General features: G+C 51.9%; 5 protein-coding genes across 5 annotated transcripts; 3 read left to right on the forward strand and 2 right to left on the reverse strand.

Moving 5' to 3' along the window:
* Nucleotides 1–2,614: 2,614 nt before the first annotated feature.
* ACET3X_005948 (uncharacterized protein) lies at nucleotides 2,615–4,225 on the reverse strand (the record flags this gene model as incomplete). Its single annotated transcript, XM_069452107.1, has 1 exon — nucleotides 2,615–4,225. One exon carries the CDS (start codon nucleotides 4,223–4,225, stop codon nucleotides 2,615–2,617), a length of 1,611 nt encoding a protein of 536 aa, XP_069306308.1.
* A 2,869-nt stretch (nucleotides 4,226–7,094) lies between these two features.
* On the forward strand, nucleotides 7,095–9,503 carry ACET3X_005949 (uncharacterized protein; the record flags this gene model as incomplete). Its single annotated transcript, XM_069452108.1, has 4 exons — nucleotides 7,095–7,104; nucleotides 7,405–7,789; nucleotides 7,838–8,747; nucleotides 8,808–9,503. 4 exons carry the CDS (start codon nucleotides 7,095–7,097, stop codon nucleotides 9,501–9,503), a joined length of 2,001 nt encoding a protein of 666 aa, XP_069306309.1.
* Nucleotides 9,504–13,069: 3,566 nt separating this feature from the next.
* On the forward strand, nucleotides 13,070–15,072 carry ACET3X_005950 (uncharacterized protein; the record flags this gene model as incomplete). The annotated part of the gene is made up of 3 exons (XM_069452109.1): nucleotides 13,070–13,592; nucleotides 14,259–14,323; nucleotides 14,380–15,072. The coding sequence occupies 3 exons, from the start codon at nucleotides 13,070–13,072 to the stop codon at nucleotides 15,070–15,072; spliced, it is 1,281 nt and encodes a 426-aa protein (XP_069306310.1).
* A 4,014-nt stretch (nucleotides 15,073–19,086) lies between these two features.
* ACET3X_005951 (uncharacterized protein) lies at nucleotides 19,087–20,452 on the reverse strand (the record flags this gene model as incomplete). Its single annotated transcript, XM_069452110.1, has 3 exons — nucleotides 19,087–20,006; nucleotides 20,059–20,187; nucleotides 20,236–20,452. 3 exons carry the CDS (start codon nucleotides 20,450–20,452, stop codon nucleotides 19,087–19,089), a joined length of 1,266 nt encoding a protein of 421 aa, XP_069306311.1.
* A 918-nt stretch (nucleotides 20,453–21,370) lies between these two features.
* On the forward strand, nucleotides 21,371–25,728 carry ACET3X_005952 (uncharacterized protein; the record flags this gene model as incomplete). The annotated part of the gene is made up of 4 exons (XM_069452111.1): nucleotides 21,371–21,876; nucleotides 21,928–22,316; nucleotides 22,368–23,837; nucleotides 23,885–25,728. 4 exons carry the CDS (start codon nucleotides 21,371–21,373, stop codon nucleotides 25,726–25,728), a joined length of 4,209 nt encoding a protein of 1,402 aa, XP_069306312.1.
* Nucleotides 25,729–26,042: the final 314 nt, after the last annotated feature.

The following is a 26,042-nucleotide window of genomic DNA, read 5'->3' on the forward strand; positions in this document are numbered from 1 at the left end:
GCCCTGATTCATGCGCAAAGACAAAAGAGAGTTTCGACGATACCTTCCACATGGGCAATCCAAGGGCACGTGGGGAGGTACTCGCAAGCGCCCCACGTAAGCGACTAGCCCAATACGGGAAGGCCGGATTGCTCCGCGAGACCGACCTCCTGCCAAGTTGACCGACCCGTCTCTTGAGTCTTGACCTTGCGGCACTGCGTGAGGCTGTACATCATCTGTCGGTCGCAACACTTGGGTGCGCGAATTCGAAACCGAGGAGAACAACGAGAAGCGAACGAGAAGTCTGACTCTGCTGCCGGAGACATCTCCGGCGCGCGAAACGTTGTTCACAGACCCACTACCTACTTGCCCCAACAGGGCGCAACGCTGTCGCAGTCGCCCAATTCGTCTTGTCATCCGTGCAACGCTTCCGCGCGGTCAGTGTGTGTGTGTGTGTGTGTGTTCTGTAGTCCCACTCGTAGGGTATGATCGTCTATCGAAAAAAGCAGATCCCATCTAGCTCCTGAAAAAGCTTGAACTGCGATGTGATTTGTTAACGCGAGCATGCCTCGAGACGCTCCCTGGATGCGTTGCACTTTCGCTTTTTCGCCGCGTGCGGTACTCTCCTACTACATCTACTCCGGTCTACTACGATACCATCTTTCCGCATCCCAAGACTGATCTCCTACCCTGAACTGCAACATGCCGATATCGGTTGTTTGTTTCTATCTACGCCGTCCAGATGTTACCCCGGAGCACTTTCGATCTTATATGGAAGAAACGCATATGCCATTGATCAAAGAGGTGTTCAAGATGCATCCGCTGCAGTCTCTGACATTGCGTTACGTAGCACGCGTCAAGACTGGGGCTGGCGACCGCTTGGGCGCTGTCACGTCAAGCAGAGGACGAGCTGATCCAGATGCGCCAGTCGTCCTCGTCGGATCGCCCGAGGATGTAGATTGGGACGCAATTGGAGAAATGGTTTTCCGCGATGAGTTGCACGTGCAACAATGCCTGGCGGTCATGGACGGACCCGGTGGACAGCGGATAAAAGAAGACGAGGAAACGATTGCAATAACGGAGAAGACCCGGGTGATACTCATGGCCAAGGAGAGCAGTTTTATATAAACTGCAGAGGCGCAGGCCTATGTGGACAGGGGGTGTGTGGAAAGTGAGGTGAGTCGTCGCAAATTCGTAGTGTACGGACAGTCTGACGTGAACACAGCAGTCGAGGTCAACGAGGAACAGCACAACAGTCAGCGGCTTCTGTCGGAGGAATGCGCCATCTACCATCTTTACAGTCAACGCCCCGAAGGGTCCGATGCTCATGATTGTTTCATACATGAAAACGCTCTGATTACTTCGGCCAACGCGCGAGGGGGGATGGGGGGCTCAAGTGACTGTAGAAAGTTGCAGATTGATAAAGAATAACGAGGCTGGTTCCAGCTATCCAGGTATACGCATATGAGCTGTAGATGCTACCCAGTTTGCGAAGTTGCGCTCGTTCATGGTTGGTCATTTATGGTTGGTCGTTCCGGTTGCTTCCGCGATAGGTCATTGATGCGCTTGACGAAACCCCGTCGTCGCTTTGGACATACATATATTCCCGTGGACGTGTCGCTAGGCGAGCAGGTCTAGGCCCGTTCAAGGGCACTCAGGCAGCAGGAAATCCGAGTCAGCTCTGCAATGGGAAACAGCTGTACAGTACTGCGCAGAGGAGGAATAGAGTATACAAAGATACCTAGGTAGATCCAGATTTACCGAAAACACGTTAGAGTATGGTCACGTGACGGTGTCGTCATCAAAAAGCCGCGGAATCTTGAAATCCGCTATCGCTAGGCAAGATCAGCCCGCTCCTGTCAAGCGGGTAACATGTTTCTCCAAAACTCAAATCCAATGACTATCGCGATACACTAGGCCTCCGCCGAGACCGGAAAGCGAACTCTACACTGTCGTGGGTAATATGTTTCCTTGCAGCGGCACAAACTGAACGTTCGAGCATGAGGCTTACATGTGGGGCCGACGGTCGCAATTGGATCATGATGGGTCCTGAGAACGTGTCGCGCTAGCGCGCCTAGGTAGAGTCGAAAATTCGACACCTGTGTAAATAGCGCTACAAGTTGGCAACTTTTCTGTTCACCCACTACATGCCCTGCCTTTCTATCCGCCTTGTTCTTGAACGATACTAACGAATGACGCAGCTGGCATCTCTAGAGGATACAACGCAAGAAACAGACCATCTGTGGCTTCCAAGGTTCTGTGCAGAGCGACCATCTACTCTGAACTACTGCAGAGCTACTCGGGTATTACCTTGTCAGGAGTATGCATGTGCCCAGCACAGAATGTTCCATTTGAAAACGTTGTGCTGTCTGTATGCCGCTACGCACTCCGGGCTCCATTCGCTGCAACCCAAACTTCAGGCATCAACCAGCCAGGACCTTTGTTTGCGCGGGGTTTGTTCGCGCATAAATGCATCCGTTGACTAGAGCGGACCTGCGTGGCTAGGCTGGATGACCTCTTGATCATACCGCAAGGTTACGATTGGTGATGAGTAGGATCGGGCCGCAAACACGACTCAGAGTTTTAACCGGTATGAAGACGCGCTAACACCGTAGAACAAGGCCAAACCTCAATGCTACTCCTCAACGTCATTTGCAATACCCATCACTCCTTCTAAGCTCTTTTCGGTGCTTTCCCATTCCTTTCTCACCACATCAAGCACCCATTGCCCCCTCGGCTTGAGACGAAACCTGAACGGCTTAGGCTCAGTCATGAAGCCAACAACTCTCATTTCCCATGGATCCACCTCCTCGCCCTCTAGAGCTTCCACATCGAACGCCCAAAGTAGATGGGCGATGTTCATAAAAGTCCCGTCTGTAGCAACTCGCTTTCCTTGGCAAATCCTTCGACCTTGGCCAAATACTGGGAGTGGAAGCTCGCCACGAAGCTTTCCATCGCGTAGCCAGCGCTCAGGGACAAAGTCTTGCACATCGCCATGGGAAGCGTCAAAAACCGCCTCATCGCGGCCAATTGCCCATGCGTTAGCCATGATGGTAACACCCTTGCTAATTTTCACGCCAGCGTATTCATCTGCGCAGTCAGCACGCCGTGGAATGGACCCTGGAGAGATAGGCCGCCAACGCAACAGTTCATGTGCGATAGCATCAACATAAACGAGGTTATTCCTGTCCGAAAATCTAGGGAGCCGTCCGCGACCAACAAACTGGTCTAACACTTCATGCGCACGGTTCATAATAACTGGATTCTGTATGGCTGCGACAAAGAACCAAAGCATCTGGCGCGGCGAGGTTTCCATCCCACCCTGGATGGATGTCGCGAGCGTAAAGGCAAGGTCGAGATCTGATACTGGCGAGTCCCTGGGAGCGTGTTTCTGTGCAGTTGCGATGGCTTGCTTTGTTGCATTCCAGCCTAGTGCGTTCTTACCGTGACGAAACAGGCGCATGTATAAATCAATTTGAGAGGCGTACAGCTTGTCAGCATATCGTTGCCATGGGGAGATGATGATGGGCAAGTAACGAAGGAAGGGCACAAGATCTGGAAGCTGAGGATTTGCGGCGAGATGGGTGACTTTCGCTTGGATGGCAATAACCTCATGGAGAAGTGGCTCTTCGAACCTCGGTATGCGGAGGCCATAATGAAGGGCGAGAATGACGCTAGACTGGGTCCGCTCGAGCAAAGGGTAGATGGTCTTTGTAGTGATCACGGAACCATCTGGGAGCTTTCCTACGGCCGTAGTGAGGTCAAAGAGCAGCTGCTTGGCCTCCAGTTCCATCAGCGGCTGGAACTTGGCCGCTGCAGGTGCACCCAGGCTTGGTGATAGGATGCGATGATGCAGCTTGAGATGATCGTCATAGTCGTGCATCAGCGTGAATCGAGAACAGCCTGGAGCGGCCCCTGTAATCATTTCCATGCTTACGGAAGCCGGTCGGTTGCTGTACCATTTACTACGACGACCGAAGAGTTCAGTGACAGCCTCGTACGAATTGAGTACGACGATGGGCACAATTCCAAATAGCTTGGGAACTGTAATCGGCCCGTGTTGTTCAGACCACACACTCCAGTTCACCAGTGGTTTCTCTATTGGAGAGCTGTGAAGATCACCAATAAGTGGAAGTTTGAGAAGGGCCTTCTCGGATGTATTTTGGCCCTTGTTGTTGGCGTAAAGATGGAGTGCTGCCAGGGCGCTCACAGTAAGAAAGACGGTGACAATAGTAAGGTTGGACATGGTTGGAAAAGCAACCCTCGAAAGCTTTGGAGAATGTCATCACTTGAAGGAAAGCCCGAGAAGGCGGATGTTATGCACGACATTACTCAGATTCCTGCTTCAAACCTTAACTTGAACAAGTTAGGCAAAGTAATGCTCGGCACCGACATCCCCGGTGCCCCATGTCAGTGCCCATCCAAGAGTGTGATAACGAAAGTACCGAGTTTTGATGATAGCGTCTCGGCGCAATGCCGCAGGTAGCGCGTATGGCGGGTACTTAGGTAGGTATCTTTACGTTCAACTGGACTGATATTGCAGGTGCCGCCCGCCCTGATAAAAAAAAGAGTCGGGAATATCCGATACGTTTTTACCTAGGTAGGCTAGGCAGGCATCAAGGCACTACTTATTAGCAGCCATCCGATATCCCATGATAGAAGATGTGGTGGAGAATTCCTGGTATGAAAATGCCCCGGACGCGCATGGCGAGACTCGTCATATTACGCAACACGCATAATCCGGCGTCTTTGCAGTAGGCCCGTTACCCCCACCCCCGGTCCGGGAGTGGATTGCGCAGGTTTGACCAGGAACCCTCACACAGATCTATCTGTAGTCTTTTACACAAGAAGATAAATGTTGCGCATCCTATGAGCATGATATATGCGGGAAAAGCCTCGTCGGAAGGGACTCCCGTTGTCGCACTTTTAGTGGTGTGGGTGATATACTAGTCAGATTAGGCGCCCGAGCTGGGGGAGAGAACGGCCCTTCAGACTGGCAGAAGGCTCTTGTTGGAGTCCCGGAGGAAATGGCCAGGGGTTTCTTGATCAGCACTGAAAACATGTCAAGATATGAGACCCGTATACAGGATTACCAAGCTTCACAAGGAAATGTCGTCGGCTGAGCATGCTCCTCCCTTGTTGAAAGCACTACCCTCTCGTACCACTGCAAAAGCTTTTCCAGCTTGACACCGAGCCCAGCGACTGCAAGTAGTGCAGAGACTTAGTTCCGAGGTCTGCATAACGACATGGCCACGTTCCCTATCCATACTCATGACCAAAGGGCTGTCCTAGGTGTGGCACTCTCTTTCTCCTTTCTCTCTGTTCTTGCCCTTGTCTTGCGCTTGATTGCGCACAAGATCGCCCGCAAACGATGGACACCCGCCGACTATCTCATCATCACCGCCTGTGTAAGAAGCCCAAGCTTGGCAACCGTGACTGCTGCTAAACGGATCCAGATATTCGCTGTTGGCTTGCAAGCGATCAGCATCGCCGGTGTCTTCCACGCTGGCATTGGCTACGGGCACGTTCCAGATATCATAGCAGAATACGGCCCTGAACCTATCACCAAACTCTCGCAAATCATTATGCCATTGCAGTTTCTTTGGGTTTTCAGCCTCACTTGTACCAAGATATCGATTCTCACTCTGTATGTTTTGATCTTCCCAATTCGATGGATTGTCTGGGCCTCCTACGCGACCATGGCCATGCTCATTGCCTGGACAATCGGATCAATCCTCGCTGGCTGTCTACTATGCAGGCCTATCGCGTTCAATTGGGACAAAACGATCCCCGGAGGAAGCTGCGGCGACCAAGTCATGTCGTTCATAATTAGTGGGGTCATCAATGTTATCACTGACGTGGTGGTCCTTCTCTTAACCATGCATGCTCTGTACCACCTCCAGATGGCCATGTACAAGAGGCTGACCCTCGTTGCTGTGTTTGGCCTGGGTACCTTGTAAGTTACATCAAGCTCTCAAGCCTGACCATGTTTTAACCGAAATAGTACGTGCATCGTCAGTACTTTTCGCATCTCCGTCTTGTCCAGTATGGATTTTACCGACATTACCTTCAAATCCCAAAAGCCAACATTTTCAGCTGTCTAGAGCCCTGTCTTGCTGTGGTCCTTGCCTGTGTTCCCCTAATGCATCCACTCCTCCGCCGGCATATGTCAACACCTTATGGCTCAGGGAAGAAGTGTGCGAACACCGAATCGAAGTCCGCTGGTGCGAGGGCGGTGAATGATGATGGATTCGAGCGGCTAGATGACGATACGAGCCACCTATGGCTCAGACCGGTGGGACGGCAGCACCGTGTTGATGCCTCCGATCTGCGAGAAACATTTTCTGGAAATACAAACGAGGGTGACCAAGAGTCGCTTGTTGGGCAAGAGAGGAATGGTGGTATGAAAAGTTGATGTGTCGCAACAGAGCAGCCGTTGACGTTGTGAAGACGTATCCATCGGTAGACGCGACATGAACTCTTAATGTTGGTAACGATTGTATATGGGATGAGAGTTCGGCCACGTTGGGACGCTTGTAATAGCTGTGTCTGCGTCGTGGTGTGGAAATCATGGCAGGCGCGACACTTCGTCGCATGTAGCCGGAGCGCCACCGTTCGTTGCCGACAGCCGAAGCACAGGCCTCTGCCGCTCGTTTCACGTTTCACCTTGCCTTTCCATTATCAAATCATCCGCATCGCCCCGTTCCTATGCCGCTGCCACAACCGTTGTGGCCGGATCGAGAACCAAACGCCAGGTCTCCTATGGAATTGCGCACATTTGGGTCCCTGCGATGTGTTAATACTTGGTAGAAGCGCTAAAGGACAAAGGCCACGTGCCCACGAAAAGCAATTGTAACGATCAAGGAACCTGCGAGGAATCTACTCTCGGCCTGCTCCTATACTAGAAACCTCAGCCGTTTTCTACCAATACCCGGTATCCCTTTAAAACACCCATCAGCAATCTCATTGCACACATGGCGCACGTGCTGTATCGTAGCATCATTGTCCTCGTATGATGCTATCGAAGCCATCTACAACCGATTGTTGTTTTCTTTTTTTGTGGGCAGCTCATGTTGTTGCGGATGTTCGTTCCGCGCTCCCAAACAATCGGTGCCATGAGCACGGGTATGTGGGTAACGGTTTGTCTCAGGGCCAGGAACGGAACCAATACGATTGGACGTTCGACTCGAGAGGACCTGACAATGGAACCCACATCTTGCCAACTACACATTACGTAGTGGAGCCCGCGAAATTTGGTTACAGTGTGAGGTTATTAACTGGACATCCTCTCCATCCATGCCATCGCGATGGTGCTACGTAACTGACTACACCATACCTCTCTTCTTTTTTCTTATTCTCCTTTCTTTGCAGCTGTGCTGCGTCCTCTCATTACGATGTTTTTCAACTCGACTGACAATGTGCTAGCCGCTCGTCACATACAAAGCGATTCTGATGTTGAGTATACAGTTGACTATTGGGGCTATGCTGTCCGCAATTTTCCATGCACCAACGACGCTGAGTCTTGCGAATATCTCGATGCCGTTTACGGCAATCACTACACCTCGATGGTTTTCACTTTCATCCTATGGGCCATGCTCGGCGCGATCCTGCTTCTGACGCTCTTGTTTCGACTGATCCGGCCGCGAAGAAGGGATGGTGTGAAGCAGAGTCTCTTGTACCGCCTTGTCAGTCTAGGATCCTCTACCAGACGCCGATACCTCTTGCCTGAATGCTCAAAAGTATTCAGACACACTACAAGACTGCAGGTTCTGATCTTGGCTTTGCTGTGTGTCTACCTAACAGCTTTCTCGTAAGTCACGTTTCCGATGGGGGATATAATACGACTGACTTACAAAAGATTTGTCGGTATCACTTACAAAACCTGGATTACACCTGTCAAAGGCACAAACTTACACAACATCCGAAGCGGCATTGGTGGCTTTGCCGATCGTGTTGGCGCCTTTGCATTCGCTTTGACTCCTCTGACTATCGTTCTGTGTAGCCGCGACTCCATTCTCAGTATGCTTACCGGCATTCCATATCAAAGCTTCAACTTCTTGCACCGCTGGACGGGCCGCATCATTCTTGTCCAATCGTTCGTACACGCCATTATCTGGACCATTGTCGAAGGAAAGCTATACCAGCCGCAACCAACAACGTACAACGAATGGATCAGCCAGAAATACATGATCTGGGGCTGCTTCGCGCAAGGCTTCATCACGTTCTTATTTGTCTTCAGCCTCAGGCCAGTAATCCGCTGGACAGGCTATGAATTCTTCCGCAAATCACATGTCGTCGTCGCTGGCCTGTACCTGGGAGCCTGTTGGGGCCATTGGGAGAAGCTGTCATGCTGGATGATCGCCTCGTTGGCAATTATGGGATTCGATTTCATTTCTCGGACCATTCGCACTTGGCTCATGCACACTGGGTATAAAGATGGAGGTCTTGGTTTCGGCTTCCGCTCTGTGGCTACAACTATGGAGATCTTCAAAGACCCAACTGGAACTATTGTACGGATGACGTTTGCTCACAACCAAAATGCGTGGGAGGTCGGCCAGCACTTCTATCTCACGTTCCCCGCACTCAATATCTGGCAATCGCATCCTTTCACGCCGGCAACCAATCCTACAAGTTCCTCCCCAGTTCAGAGGCATACTTACATCATCCGCGCTTGCAAAGGCGAGACTGCGAAACTTGCCGCTCTCGCTGAATCGGCTGCCAACTGCTATCCACGTCGCGAAGCGTCGACACCAGTCATTATGATGGGCGTGAGTATTTTTACAAAAACTGCGTACAAGAGATACACTGACAATGTATGCCTGCATTAGCCATACGGTAGCGCCGTCATGAACGATGAGGTCTCGAACGTCCTCGCCATCTCTGGTGGTACAGGAATCACTTACACCTTACCCGTCATCATGAACGCGTTAAGCAACGATTCCCCCGCGCGCAACATCGAATTAGTCTGGACTGTGCGACACCTGGAAAATATTGCTTGGATCGCCTCTGAATTGGCGTATCTGAAGTCACAGCTCGATAGATCCCTGGCGGATTCGCCCTACAATGAGGACAAGCTGGAAAAGGCACCCATAGTATCGGTTGAGACAAAGAAGCGCTTCAGGATCAAGATCTTCGTAACTCGACCGGACATGAGACACCATCAACCGGCCTCTTGGAAATCTCCCATGGACAAGGGCAATGACTTTGGCGATGGCGGTTCACTGTCCCACGCTACTTCTATTGACACCATGCCTCTCGATCGCCAAGTTGAAGAGCTGAGCCGCCAATGCCCTAACTTCAGTATCACATGGCTAAACAATTCACGTCCCGATGTTTCTGCTCTAGTCGGTACCTTCATGAGTGAGACAGTGGAGCATGGGAGAACCCAAGTCATTGGTTCGGGCCCTAGCGATTTAGGTACACAATTAAGAGCTGCAGTGGCGGCAAAGAACGCACCGGGAAGCGTCTGGCGAGGCGACGAGACAAGCGATGTCACATGTGTCTGGGATGATCGTATGGGTTAAGGCGATGAATGTTGTTTAGTTGGTAACTCTCGCTGTGAACGTTGGTCCCGAAACGTACATAAAATCATACTTCAACAGCCTCGCTGCGCATTACATCACCCTGCTCTACTCTCCATATTCGATCGACAGCGGACCGGATGCGCCTTGTTCCAAAATTTCGTCCAAGCAATTACATATATTGCCCACCAACATGAGCAACTATCCACCAACCGACTCAGGAGGCATTATGCGACCATATCGACCTCGATATGAAGTTCTTTGATCAAGGCGGACATTGCGCTTGCAGTTAGCAGGACCTTCAGCTATTTACATCACCTACAGGGGCGCGACAAATCAGAGGTAATTCCCTTGGCCCCTATGCAGTCATGCCTTGTCAAAAAGGAAACCCTTTTCGGCGGATGCTAAACACTATTCGGTGGACCCTAGAAAATGAGATGAAAGGCTCCCGAGCTCCCTAAATATCCTCAATAATCGATACTTTGATATATTATTACCTGATTAGGCAATATTAAGGCATTGAATTGCTTCCATCTGGTCTTTTTGGAGATTCTGGGTGGTGATTTGCTCTCATCTGATCTTTAAGGGGTCCACCGAAAAGGGTTTTCCTTTTCAAAAAGCACGTCGTCATCCGCAAGTGGCCAGTACTGGGGCCATAAGTAATCAAAGGAATTGGCACCTCTTCTATTTACGAGGCTCTTGCTCAAGAATCTCTTGGCCGCTTGATTTCATGCAACACCAACGACAGTCTTTGCGCGTATCCCGGAGATGCTAGCATGCTCGCTACTTGAGCCTTCGAGGATTGCACTGCTTCTTCGATGGGAGATAGCTTCTTGACGCTGATGCCTCTGCCTTCACAGCCCAAATTTTTCCTGGACCAGCCTTCGTATCCTACAGCAGAAACGGGTCATGTTTTCCAACGCACCACTCCAGTTACTGTTGCGCAGATGAATGTTGTTGCACCAGCTAATCGGCCTTCGGGTGGTGCACATGCTAGCGCTTATTTACGCATTGTCGAGACGCGCATCACCGGCTTCGCTGATGGCTGAACCAAGACCCTCCGCCACCCTAGCGACTACCGCCGGCACATGCGGAGGTAGCCCCCACATCAAAGTGCGTTTTCGACGACCGTGACACGAAGTTTAACCGCATGGACAAGTTCGTGGTCACATACACCAGGGTCACATAACGGCGCGCGCGGGGCGGGTCCATGATCGTGAGGATGATCGCTATCGCCTTGAGGGCGATTAATGGGATGTTGGAAGTCTTTGTGACTTACCAAATTGGAACCTCTTATATTTCATTCAGCCGGTCGTTATCAATACCGATACCTTAGTCGCTCATTACTATGAGTGATGAAATACAACAATCGCTACTGATGTGCCACGGACAAATCTATAGAGAAGTGGCAGTGCTATTTGCTTACCGGACCAAGACTTCACCAGCCTGAGCCCTTCCAAAACTACTCAGTTGCCCTGCCTAGAGCCTTACAGGCATGGAATGCTGACGTTAGAGTCCCATTCCCTGAACACGACGAGGACCAATTTGATCAAATATAGCCGAACATGCTAAGAGTGTGACAAGAAGACCTTTGTAACGCTGTAAATAGACTGAATAAGGCTAGTTGGTTTAGACCACAGATGTCAAGTATACTATAGAGATGCAAAATGTGAAGCTCGACATAGCGTGCTTGGCAGAGATAGGAGCAATGTGGTTTGGAGACTTCGTAAGACCGTCATCGGCCCGGTCCAGACAGTCTGACGGATCTGGACGGAAGAATCGATCCAGATATCCGGATAGGTCTGAGTTATCGGACCGGTGTGTTCGGGCCGCTCTTGATGTCAGCAATTTGGCTGATCTGTTCTAGAGCGCCTGAAGGAGTCAGAAGAGACTAGACCACATCAGTCGCTAAGGCCTGATGGCTAAGGGTTTCTATTTGCCCTTCGGGTTGGTGATCCAAGACCTTGGGTTGATTCCACTACCCCTTCTGGTATCGACTGTTCGCTTGGTACCTGAACACCATTGCTTGATAAATCTGCTTTCGTCTCGAGCGCGCCACTTTCGGATAGAACATGAGTCGTTCCGCCATTAGGGCTGATTCCATTACTTCTTTTGGCAACGATCATAGGCTTGGTATGCTCTCGTCATTGCTGACATCGTATCTGGATCTCGAAAGATCAAATTTCTGTGCGATAGTGAGCACAATGTCGCAAATTGCTCGCTCTGATCCCGACATCAAGCACCGTGTTCTGGTAGCCACGGACGACGGCAACATATGGAGGGTAAAGTTGTGAAAGTTATAAAAGGTTGGAGAAGCACATATCTTTCCAACACTCTCACTATCTCACCACCACTCTCTTTGGAGCGTCTTACCCACCCTTTTCACTCTTTACTCTAATCACGACGCTCGTTAGTTAATTCAAGTCATAATGACTACTTCATTCGTTAAGATTTTGCTCCTGGCTACGGCTAGTATTGCAACAGCAGCCAGTATCGACGCATCTGCCAATATCGGAGTAGCTGCCAAAATCGGAGCAGCTGCAAATATCGGAGTAGCTGCCAAAATCGGAGCAGCTGCAAATATCGGAGTAGCTGCCGACATCGGGGCAGCTGTAGGTCTCAACGCATCTGCCAATCTCGACGCAGCTGTCGACCTTGATGCGGCTGTTGACGTCGATGCGGCTGTAGGCCTTGATGCGGCTGTCGACCTCGACGCGTCTGCAGACGTCGATGCTGCTGTCGACCTGGATGCTGCTGTCGACCTGGATGCGGCTGTCGGCCTCGATGCGGCTGTTGGCCTTGATGCGGCTGTTGGCCTTGATGCGGCTGTTGGCCTTGATGCGGCTGTTGGCCTTGATGCGGCTGTTGGCCTTGATGCTGCTGTCGACCTGGATGCGGCTGTCGGTCTCGATGCTGCTGTCGACCTGGATGCTGCTGTCGACCTGGATGCGGCTGTCGGCCTCGATGCGGCTGTTGGCCTTGATGCGGCTGTTGGCCTTGATGCGGCTGTCGACCTCGACGCGTCTGCAGACGTCGATGCTGCTGTCGACCTGGATGCTGCTGTCGACCTGGATGCGGCTGTCGGCCTCGATGCGGCTGTTGGCCTTGATGCGGCTGTTGGCCTTGATGCGGCTGTCGACCTCGACGCGTCTGCAGACGTCGATGCTGCTGTCGGCCTCGATGCGGCTGTCGGCCTCGACGCAGCTGTTGACGTCGATGCAGCTGTAGACCTTGACGCGTCTGCAGACCTTGACGCATCCGTTGGTCTTAACGCATCTGTTGGTCTTGGTGCAGCTGTTGATCTTGATGCGGCTGTTGATCTTGACGCATCTGCAGACCTCGACGCCTCTGTTGGTGTTGACGCTTCTGCAGACCTTGACGCCTCTGTCGGTCTCAACGCATCCGCTGATGTTGGTCTCAACGCCTCTGTCGGTCTCAACGCTTCTGCCAACATCGATGCGTCTGCAGATATCGATGCATCTGCCAATGTTGATGTCGGTCTTGGCGTTTCCGTGGGAGGAGTGCGACTTGAGGACCTTGCCGAGGAATGCGATGTCCCAACCCATGCGATGGTCAACCTGCTCAACACTGACGACTTTACTACGATCAACGTCGATGACTGGACGGCTGTCCTCCAGCAGCCTGCCGGAGTTATTGAGGCTTGGTCCACTGCAATCAGAAATGTTGTTTTCGCTGACATCTCGGTCGAGCTCTCTGCTTTGATCGCTCCGGAGACTGCACAAACCCAGCTTCCACCGGCAGTCATAACCAACAATGTCGAGGCTACTGACTGTATCGAATCCGTCCGCCGCGTTGAACGCCAACTCGTTGCCTCGCACGATGCCCGCATAAAATCAGCCAAGTCAGGTTGCTCCCAGAATGCGACATGTGGTACTTGCATTACTGCCGCTGGGTTGACAGGTTTCGGTGCCATCGCTACTTGCGCTGGCGTGGATTTCGCGGCCATTGAAGCCAGCATCGACATTGATGTCGCTGCTGCCGGAGCCAAGGTCCATATTGATGTTTCGCTTGCTATTTCTGAACTGCTCGCGTGCAGCTCAAAGGTCAATGCCACCGTCGAGGCGGCCATTGGTGTTTGCCTCTCCAGCCTTTAGCTCAACATTTGTTGAACGATTGTGTGGTCAAAGCTGTGGTGTATGTCATACGTTTTCGATCCGCCTGCTGGTGAAGCATCTCGCTGACATCATCTTAGATTTGATCTCACGGCTTCGCAGTTTCGTCGTGACGGTCCTAATGTTTCGGTAGGATTGTGTTGGTCGGTGCAATACCCGTACGCTGTATCTGAGTTAATGTTTAAACAAATCAGGGGCTTGGGGGTTCGATGTCGCAGGAATGGGAGTAGGTAAACAGCGAGTGGATATTTAGTTGGCCTAACAGAATCAATACCGGTACTCACCCAAGTCCTATGCTGCGAGGATCGACGCCCCAACGCACCGTGACATGTATGGTGCACGTCTGTTTGGGACTCAAAAGCGTGCAAGCGGAGCATTCCCGCCTATTGCACAAAGCCCACTCGACATCAGCCATCAGGCATGGATGAGATCAGCGAAACCCTTGCGGCTGGTTGCAATCGACAGCGTGGTTGATTGAGCAGCGCGGAAGACTGCCATGTACAGCTAGGCCCCTGCCATGTACGGTTAGGGCCCCGCAAGTCTGGACCCTGAAAAGACGTCACCCGCCAAGATATGATGGCATAGCATCAGCCGCTATTGTTCAAATAGAAAGCAGTCGCTTAAGGGGGCGGGAACGAACAATTACGATTCTCTTACTGCACCTGCATACCCAGGAACCCTGAACGTTTGGTACGGTGCCTCTGCGGCCTCTTGGGGAACCACTCCGCTAACAGTCGAACCAACAGGGAAACAATACCCACCAATCACGCTACATCTCCCAAAGCTTAGTATACACCTTTCACGCCATGAGCCCACGACCATCTCTCATGCCGCCCACCCAGGGCTCTTTCCTTTCGTCGGGCGCCTTCACCCCATCCGGTCTCACACCCAACACACGTTCCGAAGCCGAAGCTGCTTTCACGTCCAACAGTGCCTCGCAGACTGACTCGGCAGCTCCCGACCCGCGTCTACTGCCGTTGATGGGCGCTGGTGGCGGGAACGAGACAACCACGGAGAATGAGCCAACTGAAGCTGTTCGGGCTTACACTGGCTACCGCCGACCTGGTGTTGCGCGAGCAAGCTCGTCCAATTATGAGAACGCATTGAAGCGAGCACAGCAGGCATCCGCCTCGTCAGACTTCTCTGCTAACTCTGAAGCACCTGCGAGCCTCACTGCCGGCCAGACAGTCGCGTCTCCTTCTGGTACTACCCCCTTCCCGCCTCCCGGCCAGGGAGTAGTACCACTCAACTATGGATCAACACCCGTCGGTGCTGGACAGGGAGATTCAATCAAGAAAACCCGGTCGCGAGGCCTGAGTCTCAGCGGTCTCGCTCAACAACAGGGCTGGAGCGAGCAGGACTATAAGCGCGTATACAGCGCAGAGCTGTTGGCAGAGGAACCCAAGAACAATGCTGGTTATGGTACAGGCCCGAAATAAAAGGTCAATATTGCCTCGATCTCTACTGATGGCGTTCGGGCGGGCCTGTGCATGACCGAGAAACATGCAGTGCCCAAAGGCGAGTCGCCAGACTGTTACAACTGTCAGTCTATCTTCCTACCACATGACATCAGCTACATGCAAGGCGCTAGGCGGAGTTCTTCCAACAGAAAGGTCGCAGGCCGACAAATACTTCAAATGTATCATTTACGATGTGGCATGCTGTAATTCTGATGCGAAATGAATGTCTTCGTGTTCCAGAAACACCCATCAAACATTGCGCAAGATCACATTATTCCAGTGCTATACAGCAAGTTATATGCCTGCATTCGCTCCACAAGTTTTCTCCTCACAAGCTGCGCACAGCAAGAGCTCACACTGCAGGCTTCTCCGATGGTCAAATTTACGTAAACCATGACGAGGCTCGTCTTGGGGGCTTGGAGAGTGATGTTCGCTGCTGTGTCCGCCGGGTTGTTGACAGCTGTAGTGGTACTACCGGCAGTCTATACAGTTCGTCTGCTGCTCATAGGCCACTCTCGTTCTTGCCTCAACATTGGTTGTTCTGTTGGAATCCAAGTTTTGTAATCAAAGGACCGGGAAGTGGCTGCTGAGACTTGAGTGGCTATACTATGGGAGACGGCCAACGAGGTAAGTTGAGGCTGCACAAAATGTATATGAGATGCACCCCGACTTTGTATCTTCACTTTTCGCAGTCAAGTTAGCTTGGCTGAGGAAACTGCGCCCTTCCCTAATAGACAGCATCTGGATGTTTGGTGGGCCTAATCAAGACATGATTTGGGCGTTGGTTGTTTCCGAGGAGCTCTTTCCCTCATAGCCCAAGACCCACCTATCACCTGTCACAACAAACGCTCACTCTTACACCGCTATTCGTTCTCTTTGTTTCCTCTCGAGTATATCAACGCGCTCTCTCCAACACCAAACATCCTTCGCACGCACCCTTCTCTCTGGCTCTTCTGCTGCCAAATTTCACCCCACGACCAATCCACATACACTGAACACGTTCACCAGAGATGCGAGTCCTCGATGTTCTCGTAAGTCTTGTAGGAATTTTACCCACAGTCTTCTCTGTGAGCATCCCGCCTCCAGAGAGTCTCTGCCAGCCAGGTGCCCAGCGTACTTCCGGCCAGTGTACTGAGCAAGACTGTGTTGTCCAACTCTGCGCACAATCATCAGACTGGACCATCGCTCGGGCCCCCTTCGTCGGCCGCAATGATGATCCCTCACAGGAGCGTCTTCCAACTGAGATTTGCGACGAAATAGGCGAAGAGCGCTGCCTTGGTAACCAGTGGCGCCTGGAGTGCAGCGCCGAACACCGATGGAAAGCTTTCGAAGAATGTCCTAAGCACGGAAAGTGCGGTGCGCTTGAGAACAAGACCTTTTGTTTGGCGGAAGGTTCATCGACATTGCCTCCGTCTCCTCCGTCCACTCTGCCACCCGAACCTTGTCATGGAGTTGGCAACTATCGATGTGCAAAGTGGTCCAATGGAATCCATCGCATTGACATGTGCGATCATGATCTCTTCTGGACCAGCATTTACACATGCAGCCCCGAGGAGTTCTGCATGTATTGGGTTCCAGGTAAAGAGCTCAGCTTAGGTCAAGCGAAATGTACCTTCACCAGCGACTTACCGCCAACACGTCCATCTCAAAGGGACCTTGCATCAAGGTCACGGATCTCTCAAGGTACGCCGGATGTACCCGAGCATTGCACGACTGTTGGCGAGACGCGATGCAGCGGAAAACAAGTTGAGATGTGTAGTGCTGAGAACGCCTGGATCAACATCGAAAGCTGTAGCGATACTGAAGAGTGTCGCGCAGAATACCATGATGCACGCTGTCAACTGATTGTTGCATCCAGACTTTCCACTCGAAGCTCCTCCACGGTGAATTCGAATTGGTGTAGAACGGGCGAATCTCACTGCCTGGGCAAGGTCCTTGTATTGTGCGAACAGAACAGCTGGAAACCGACAATGTGCCCTAGCCCGTCCAAGTGTGTCAAGCGTAACGATGTCGCGCAATGCTGGGTAGAGCCGCCTTGCCCCTCAGCAGTACCAGAGCTATGTGTACTGGGAGACAGGAAGTGCGATTCTGACGCATACGCCCTTCAGCTGTGCGGCGAAGATGAAATGTACCACACCGAGAAGAAATGCGCCGCTCCCGGTGATTGCAAGGCCGACGGCCCAGGTCAAGCGCACTGTGAAACAGGCAGTATGGATCCACCAAAGTTTGAACATCGGACCAATAGCACTCATTGCACCCACGGTGATTATGCCTGCGATACCCACCGCCGCTTTATGTTCAAGTGTGACAAGAACAACACATGGCAAGAACCGATTCAGTGCCACAGGGCTGGTGCCTGCCAGCCAGGTGAGCCTACGGCTGAATATCCCAAGGGAAGCATGGACTGCATAGGCTTCCCAAAGTATCTCTATCCCGACGACAGAGTATGTGAGACTGTCAGTAGCTGCGAATTCATGCGGTACATGTACTGTTCAGCTGTAAGTGCTCCCCTCATGCACTCTCTTACGTGCTCATTCCTGCAATGGCAGCCTTGGGGATGCATTTGGCCTGCGGAGGATGGACTAACGCGATGACAGGGGTCCCGGAAACCTGAGGACATGGAGAAATGCCGCGCGAGCATGTGCATGGATTGGGATGTAGGTTGGACGCTTTTGACACTGAGAGAAGAAGACTAACTCCACGATAGTGCAAGGACTGCGATCGCTGCACGTACCACCTCGGATATGGCGAAGTGCTAGAGCCTGATCTGAACACTTTGATCCATGGCTCACCGACACTGTAACGTGCCGTCGTGGAGATTCTGAGCCGGTCACCAGGTAGCCTGAATAGTCGTTGGACTACCAAGGGCTAGAAATTGTGCTTGGCCAGATGCCAGGTTGCTGCGCGGATATCAAATAGCCTGGTATACAGGGTGAGCAGTCGTATATATGGGCTTCTACCACGATTGAAACTTACTTCATGAATTTACGTCTTGAAATGGTAGTGACGATGTGTTCAAACACAGCTTTACTTCACTTTCACTTCCAGGTCGTACATCACCAGAGCAACCACGCTCCAGTACAAACGGCCTTTTCCACCTCATCCTCCTGCCTTACTCGCGCACAACCCACTCACCTCGAACAACAATTGGACCCCCAACGCTCAACCATGCTTCCAATGTTCATTGTGTTTTTGGCCATCACCCTTTTCCCCGAATCTGTCATAGCATCAACACGAACAACTAACCCCGAGGCAACAACCTATGACCTCTACATGCGCGTGGTCAGAATCCCCGCACCTGCAACCCTTCTCTCAGAGATTCCGTGTATGAAGATCTGCGAACTAGAAGTTGCGGCTTGCATGCAGGTCTGTCTTTTCTTTTCAAAAGGGAAGCGTGAGAATGAGAGGAACGAGATAAGCGACGAGGGCAGAAACATGTGTTGGAGCAGACACAGAGCTGACTTTATATAATAGGTAAAGTCTGCGTTGACGGAAGCAGGACAATTGCAGTACTGTAAAACTTGGGCTTGCGCGTTACATGATACGGTAAGTTGTTTTGAGTCTCCTGTGGAAAGCAAAGAAAAGAGCGTCGCGACCTTGGCTTGTATTTGGCAACAAGACGGAAAATACAGCGAGTGGAATATTTGTGGAGTACTTTTTCGCTAACCAGGTATCAGTGTCCAGGTTGTGGGTATTGCGACTTTGAGTACAACCTGTAGCGGCTCCTCGAACGCGTCATGGAAGGGATGTTAGGCTTATGTGACCGGAACAGTGGCAATGGCGATAGACGGTGATAGACTGGGGAGTATCAAGGTTGGTAAGAGGATAACCAGGTGGCCAATCCATAGTGACACCTCTATTGGAGACCAATGTCTATGTGAAACTTTTGTACGTGTTACCGCGCCGAGATGCAGTATGCTGATCGTCTTCCTCAGCGTCATACTATACTTCGAAATCACTTTTGTTGTACCCTTGATTCCTTGCTTATCCTCTTTATGCAGGACCACCAAGAAATCTCATCAAGTAGTCGCCCATCGGTCCAAGGAGTGGATATCGAGCATTGAGCTCTCCATTTCTGCCGAGCCACAGTGCATAGGTACCTACCACTATGGCAAGGCCAACAGCTCCGTACCGGCGGCGGTGGTACCAAATGCGCAACCTGATGTACTGTATTGTCTTGGCTGCGCGCCTTAGAGCCTGCTCGCGGCGGAGGTCCTGCTCTTGTTGTAGGAAAAACATCTCTCCGTCTTGTAATGTGAGATGACGCAGACTGGCATTTGTTGCAGACGATTTGAGCACGCTGGAAGATGAGATGCGCCACCACTCCCAACTGTTGAGTGCCGCAGGAGGTAGTCTCTCGTACAGCTCAACGGTGCGAGCGATATGGAACTCGACGTCAAAAGGCTCTGGAAGCTTGCCTAGCATGACGTAGAGTATATCCTCGTCTTCCTTGTCAAACTCGAGCAGCTCCCCTCTCTTGGACAGCACCACGGCTGCGAAGAGATATATGGGCATGACGGCATGTCGGGCCAGAAAGAAATCGAACAGCCTCGTGATGTCCTTGTAGTCCTGTATATTGTGGGCAAACATGGTGATTGTGCCGGCAAGCGCGAATGAGGGCTGGCTCTTGGGGAGATGGTCGTACAGGACGGGATCGGCAGCACGGAGGATAGGACGCAGCAATTCGAGCTGGGCGAGGGCTGGGTCGAGCGACGAGAGCATGAAGTCACGAATGCGAAGGAGGCTTAGCCGGGCGACAGCAGCGGGGGCATCTTCGGGGCCGAGGACGAGTAGGAAGACCTGGACGATATCGTGGTAGCCCTGGAAGTAGCACAGCGTGGGGTGATGGCGCAAGACGTCGAGGATGACATGGGAGAGGTGTTGCTTTCGACAATCAAGCTGCTTCTCGGATTCTGGCCATGTTAGCATACACAGACAAGCGCTAGCAGCTTGGGAAGAAATCACCGTTCCTTGGGTAGTAGACGAAGGCGCGGTTCACGTCCAAGCTAACCTGATGCTCGTCCTTGTGCTCGGGAAGATGCTCCCATGGCTCCTTGTCCAAGTCGTCTTCAGAACATCCTAGCAAGAGGGGCCCTGCTGCATGTCAGCATAATGCGGAACTATGTGCGAATGGAGGCGTACAAGCAGTGCGACGCAAGCTGTCGCTGACGAGGCCAGACGGGCTCGTGGCAAGGTCTACCAGCGCAGTGACGTCGCCACTGTCGATTGCCGCGCGAATTAGAGACTCCTTCTCCTTGTCGGCAGGCGTGAGTTGGGAGACGGGCGTGGCATGTCGCGAGGGCAAGCTGCCGGAGCTCACTGAGCGCGACACGGAGCCGGGGGGAGTGCGAGAGGCCATGACGATGCCCGCATCTCGAGACGTCCCGTCGATTCGCAGCAACAAGGAACAAGGGCGCGATGACGTGGCCGACGTGGGCCTTGTGCGCGCAGGAGAGCGCAAAGAAAAACAAAGAGATGCCAAAGGGAGCACAATGTTTGTCGGACGGATTACATGTTGCTGCGTGTGGGCGTCCCAGGAGCCAGGTTGACGTAACGGGTCGCGCCTTCCTGCTTGTCGTGCCGAGGCGCTTGGCACCCTGCGGACCTGTGAATGTTCCTGCCCATCAACACACCCGTTCCCTACCCGCTGCGACACCTTCACGCCCACCAACCAACCAACGCTTCAACGCCTCTCACGCCCTGTTCCGATTGCTGCTCATATAGCCATCCCAATCCGACTCAGATCGTGCTCCCTGCTGCACCATCTTCTGGCCATCTGCATCTGTGCGCCATCTTGACATTCGAGGCACGCTACCTAGATACACGGCTTTGCCCTCGTTTCCCATGTGCTAGTTAGTAGTGGGTGCACTTGCTAGCCTTGTGCATTCCCGTAGTGCGCCCAAGGCGCTACAGCGGCCTGTTGCAGCTGCCCGCCTCAACTGGTCAAGGCATCCCGGCTGCACTTGCCTTGCGTCGCTGCTGCTATTCCGCTCGCCACTACTACTATCCACTCCAGCCCTTGCCATATTCGACAGGCCGTCGACCGCCTCAATTCATCCCAGCTGCTACTACTGACTTTCCTTTGCCTCATCGCCTGTCTGACAAGCCTGCCCCGACAGGCTGCAATATGTCATCCATCTCAGCTCTGAACACTGTGCGTTCGTTGCTTCCACCTGCGTTGGCCCAATCCCGTATTGTACAGGGCCTCAACAATCTCAAGTTGGACATTGTCCAGGTCTACCTTGACGTCAGCCTCCTGAGCAGTCCTTGATCACAAATGGCTCAAGCTCAAGGCCTCAGCCTCGTCGACGGTGAGTGGGTTTCAAGACCTCTCGATCCTTACCAGATCATGGCCAACGCTCCTCGGGAACATGTCGAACTGCGGGATGCGACTACCAGGCCGTCAGGTCAGGTACCCGAATACGGCATACTGTCCCAGACAGTCGTAGAGACTCCGCTGAGCAAACTCATTCTCCCGGCCAAAATACGTCACAAGGACCTCACAGACATTGTCATGGTTGGCGAGGACTCTATACATCTCAAAGAGATCCGTCACTATGGCCGTATTCACCATGTGGCTTCCAAGGCTAACTTCAACGGCGGTCGCATCCTTACTGCAAAGGTCTTTGGTAACCCTCGCGAACTACCCGCAACCAAAGGTGCCGGCCTTCCATCACATAAAAACTACATGAAGCACGTCGCAACAAAGTCAGCGATAGGAGAAGACGGCAACATGCTGCCTCCGGAAGTTGTCGTGCTTAGTCTTTCCAACCGCTCATTAATGTTTGTGTGGGCTCAACACGACACGACAGGTACGACCACTTTCAGCCACAGAACTGTTAGACTACCTGCAGGAAATTCCCGCTCCGATCGTCTTGGCACTTTCCTCGCTGTAGATCCCAAATGCCGTGCAATAGCGGTTGCAGCACACGAGGGGCGCTTCATTCTGTATAAGACAAAGCCTATGGATAAATGGACGAGGCAGGCCAGAGAGAGCAACGAGATTACCGCGCCTATCGAAGACGAGCGGATCATATCAATCGAAGGGCAGATTATGCACATGGACTTCCTATCATCAGGGGGTGGACATGACGATTACCACGTAGTGTTGCTTTTTGTCGTTGTTCTCCAAGGAAAGACCAGGCTTACCTGCTTCGATTGGGACTGCAGGCAAGATCTTAGCAGAGCAACTCCACGGACAGAGCGCTATCTTGTTCAGTTTGGTAAGTGGATTCTTGTATGACGTGTTGGATGAGCTCGGCTAACCTATTCAGAGGACATGATGCCTTCTCTGCTTATTCCTCTTCGTCATAGTCCCGATTTCCTTCTGGTTTCAGACGACCACATCTCCGTTTACAAGAACGTCCTGTCCGGTGACCCGGCGCATATGATAGTACCAATTCATCAGACGATACTTCACTCTGTTCTACCGGGTGACAGCAAGAATGCTCCAAAGTGGACGGCTTGGGACAAGACCCCGCGTAATCCCGAGTATCAGAAAGAAGCCTTCTATGTGACCAGGGAAGATGGGCGTATCATTTACGTGGTTCGGGATCCTTCCGGTACTGTAGAGATAGATGAAGCTGGCGAATGGCAGTGCCGGGTGGATACTGCCTTCTCATGCCTCAGTCTCGATTACCCAGACATTTCGCAGCAGTATCCGGATCTCTTGATTGCCGGCGGGGCGAGCAACGATAGTTTACTTTGTAAAGTTGGTAACTGGCCGGCTGGGTACCCATATGCACTACGATATCCAGATACAAATCAGTTTTCTATCGTCGACACAATACCAAATTGGACACCTCTCACCGACCTTGCTGTAACTCAGCTTTCCAGTCCACGCGCGCCGGACGAGCGTCAACGGTCGTCTATTTTCGTCACCAACGGCAACCGACCGAATGGAGAGATTTCGGAGCTGAGGCGCGGAATACAAGCTGTTGTCGATGATAGTTTCAGTGGCATCAACGGCTGCACTGGCATCTGGGTTCTTGACCATGGCAGCCACATGGTAGAGATAGAGGGCACAATGACGAGCCAGCACTATGCTATATTCGCAATAACACTTCCGCCAGAGACGCTTGTGATCCGTGTTGTTCGTACTCAACCGGAGAGCCGCGCGGACTTTTCAGGAGCATGGGAGCAAGGTTCTTGGGACAAATTCCAGACACCTAGTGACGACGATCCACTCGAAGACGACTTGATGCGAGAAATGGAAACCATCTCAGCCTGTCCTTGGTCTGACAAAATATCGATTCAGATTACAAGGCAAGAGGTTCGTACACTTCTTCGGCCGACACTGAAACAGATCGAGTCATTGGCATTCGATGCCTCACTCTTGTTGGCTGCTTCCCTCGCCGGATGCCCATTTATTGTAATTGCATTGCGAGAAAGTGGCTGTGCATTACTGGAAATCGTACCAATTTCGAAGAGTGGCAACTTCGAGCGGTCAAAATCCTTCCGGCACCGGCTGGATCATGACCCGACGTGTATTGAGATATTAGATATCGACGGCTTCCCATATGTCTTTGTAAGTACATTCGACTCGAAGATTTTGCTCTTCAAGTACTTGGACGACGGCACGTCGATAGCATTGGAAGACTCATGGACAGAGTACCAAACATTCCAGAATCTGCAAAACCTTTGTGAGAGTGCTGTAGTTCTGAAAAAGGAGGAGAAACACCTTCTAGTCTGTGCAATGCGGGATGGCACTCTTCTGACTTCTCATCTTCACGTCGATAATAGTGGTAAGACGAGGCAGAAGCTACCGATAGACGTGGCTGACAATATCAAGGAATTTCATCTCTATCTTGGAACGCTGTTCAGATGGGCACAGCCTCAGCCAAGATAACACGTAGCGAGACCAATGTTTCAGCGGCATATGTGTCTTGTGGATCAGACTTTTGCCGAGTACGCTACTCTCCAAGCGGACTGTCTCATCTTGGGATTGATTCTATATGGTTCACTGATCGCACTCACCCTGAATACGACCAATCTCCAGTGTCAGCTCTATTTCAGCTGCCATTTCTCCCAGAACAGCATGTCTTTGGTAGAAACCTTGGCGGCTTCCTGTTTGCAGTTGCTGGAGATCGCCTTCTCTTCTCGCAACTCGATGCGGACGTCCAGCGTTCAATTCAGGATGTGCCCGCAGCATCCCCGCACGACACAAAGATTGTTCCACGGAAACTCCTTGTAGGCGCCAAGCCAACTAACGTACTGTTTATGAAAAAGCTACGTCGAGTGCTGGTATCGACTATGGAGGCAAAAGAGCGGCGTGGGCCACCACTTGGTGAACGGATCTTGCAGTCGTCAATGAAGCTACTGAAGATTCGGGACGACAGGCCATCCGATGACATGGAGATCAAACAAGAGATGGATACCCCGGCGGAACGACTAGTCGTTGCCCAATGTCCCCTGATGAACGCCGAAAGAGTATACTCCGTTGTCGAGTGGCAGTTCGTGAACAAAGACACCAGAAAGTATAATCTCATCATCGTTGGAACCGGAATTCAGACGAGCGCGACCCAGCACAATGGAAGGAGACTGATCTTCAATACTGGAAAATCTGGCTCGAAGCTAGATCTGCAGAAACAATCAACGTACAATGAACCTGTGTATGGTATAGCGCTTTGGGACAACCAAACTACGGTCAGCATCATCGGGAGATCTTTGTTCATTGATCATTTTGACGAGGACGCCGGTCGATGGTTTCAGCGCGGGAAAACAGACCTGCATTCTCCAGGTATACATGTGTCTGTCATTCGGCCATTCGTTTATGTTTCGACACTGCAGCACTCGCACCTTTGCTACAAGGTGGTTGAAGCAGCACGCCCGGGTACTTTCGAGTTCGTCCGAGAGTTCTCTGATAGCGGTATGCGCAACTGCGCGCGACATTTGGTCGTAGACTTGCCGAGCACAAAGGAAGACAGCAGCGATCGATTCGTGTTAGTTACCGACAAGAAAGGCAGCTCGGTAACGGGTCTGTACCAGCCGCCTGTACCAACCTACAGCAATGCGTCGCCGACACTATTTGAGGCGTGTCTTCCCCGCACGGTAATTCGTCTCGATCGCGGTGATATCCGTCCACCTTGGCGCCGTGCTGCGGGCCAAATTACCGGCATCGTTGTTGATGACATTATCGGTGCTTGTACCGATGGCACGATCTTCACTTTTTCCATCCTTGCCCAGCCCGCGCGCCTACTCTTGCGCTTGATACAAAACCTCATCGAAATCAAAGCTACCCGTTCGGGCGCACACAAATACGATGCGATCAATCCCCACAGCGGTGACATTTTCAACGTGCTCATGAACAACACCGCTGGAAACCAACACGGCGAGCTCTCGGTCAGGGATGTGGATCCACGCCACCTGTGGCAAAGTTCGAAACGGGGCCCTAAACATAAGCATGTTGATGGCGACTTGTTACAGAATTGGCTACATGAAGAGGGCGACTTGGAATTCTTGGTGCGAAACAATGCGGATGCAGAGATCATCGGACTGTTTGAGGAGCTAGCGCTTGATGTCGACCAGAGCTGGGGAGGAAGGGATCGGGGCAAAGGGATCGATCAGCATGAAAACAGACGACTTTGCGAACATGTGAAGAGATGGATGAGCGAGGTGTTGATGCCAGTATTGTAAGGAGTCCCGGATCGAAAATGTTCAGCAAAAGTGGTGACGAACAATAATGATGTCGGTTGAAATTGGACGGAGCATCTCGATGCGTGGCACGGATAAAGAATGATATGATTTCCATATGTCGAAAAACGCCAGTACTGTCTGCAGCATATGCGGCACGAATAGAATCATCCATCTGGAAAATAAAAGCATTATTAGCACGAAGACACGGTCATGACGTGTCTCTTCTCTCTCAACCACGACCCAAACACTTTCACTCGGTCTCACGCATTGTACACCCACCTTCATGCTAGTTAACGATGAGACAACACTGTCTC

This window comes from Alternaria dauci, chromosome 5, assembly GCF_042100115.1.
Source record: "Alternaria dauci strain A2016 chromosome 5, whole genome shotgun sequence".
Lineage (NCBI taxonomy): Eukaryota > Fungi > Ascomycota > Dothideomycetes > Pleosporales > Pleosporaceae > Alternaria > Alternaria dauci.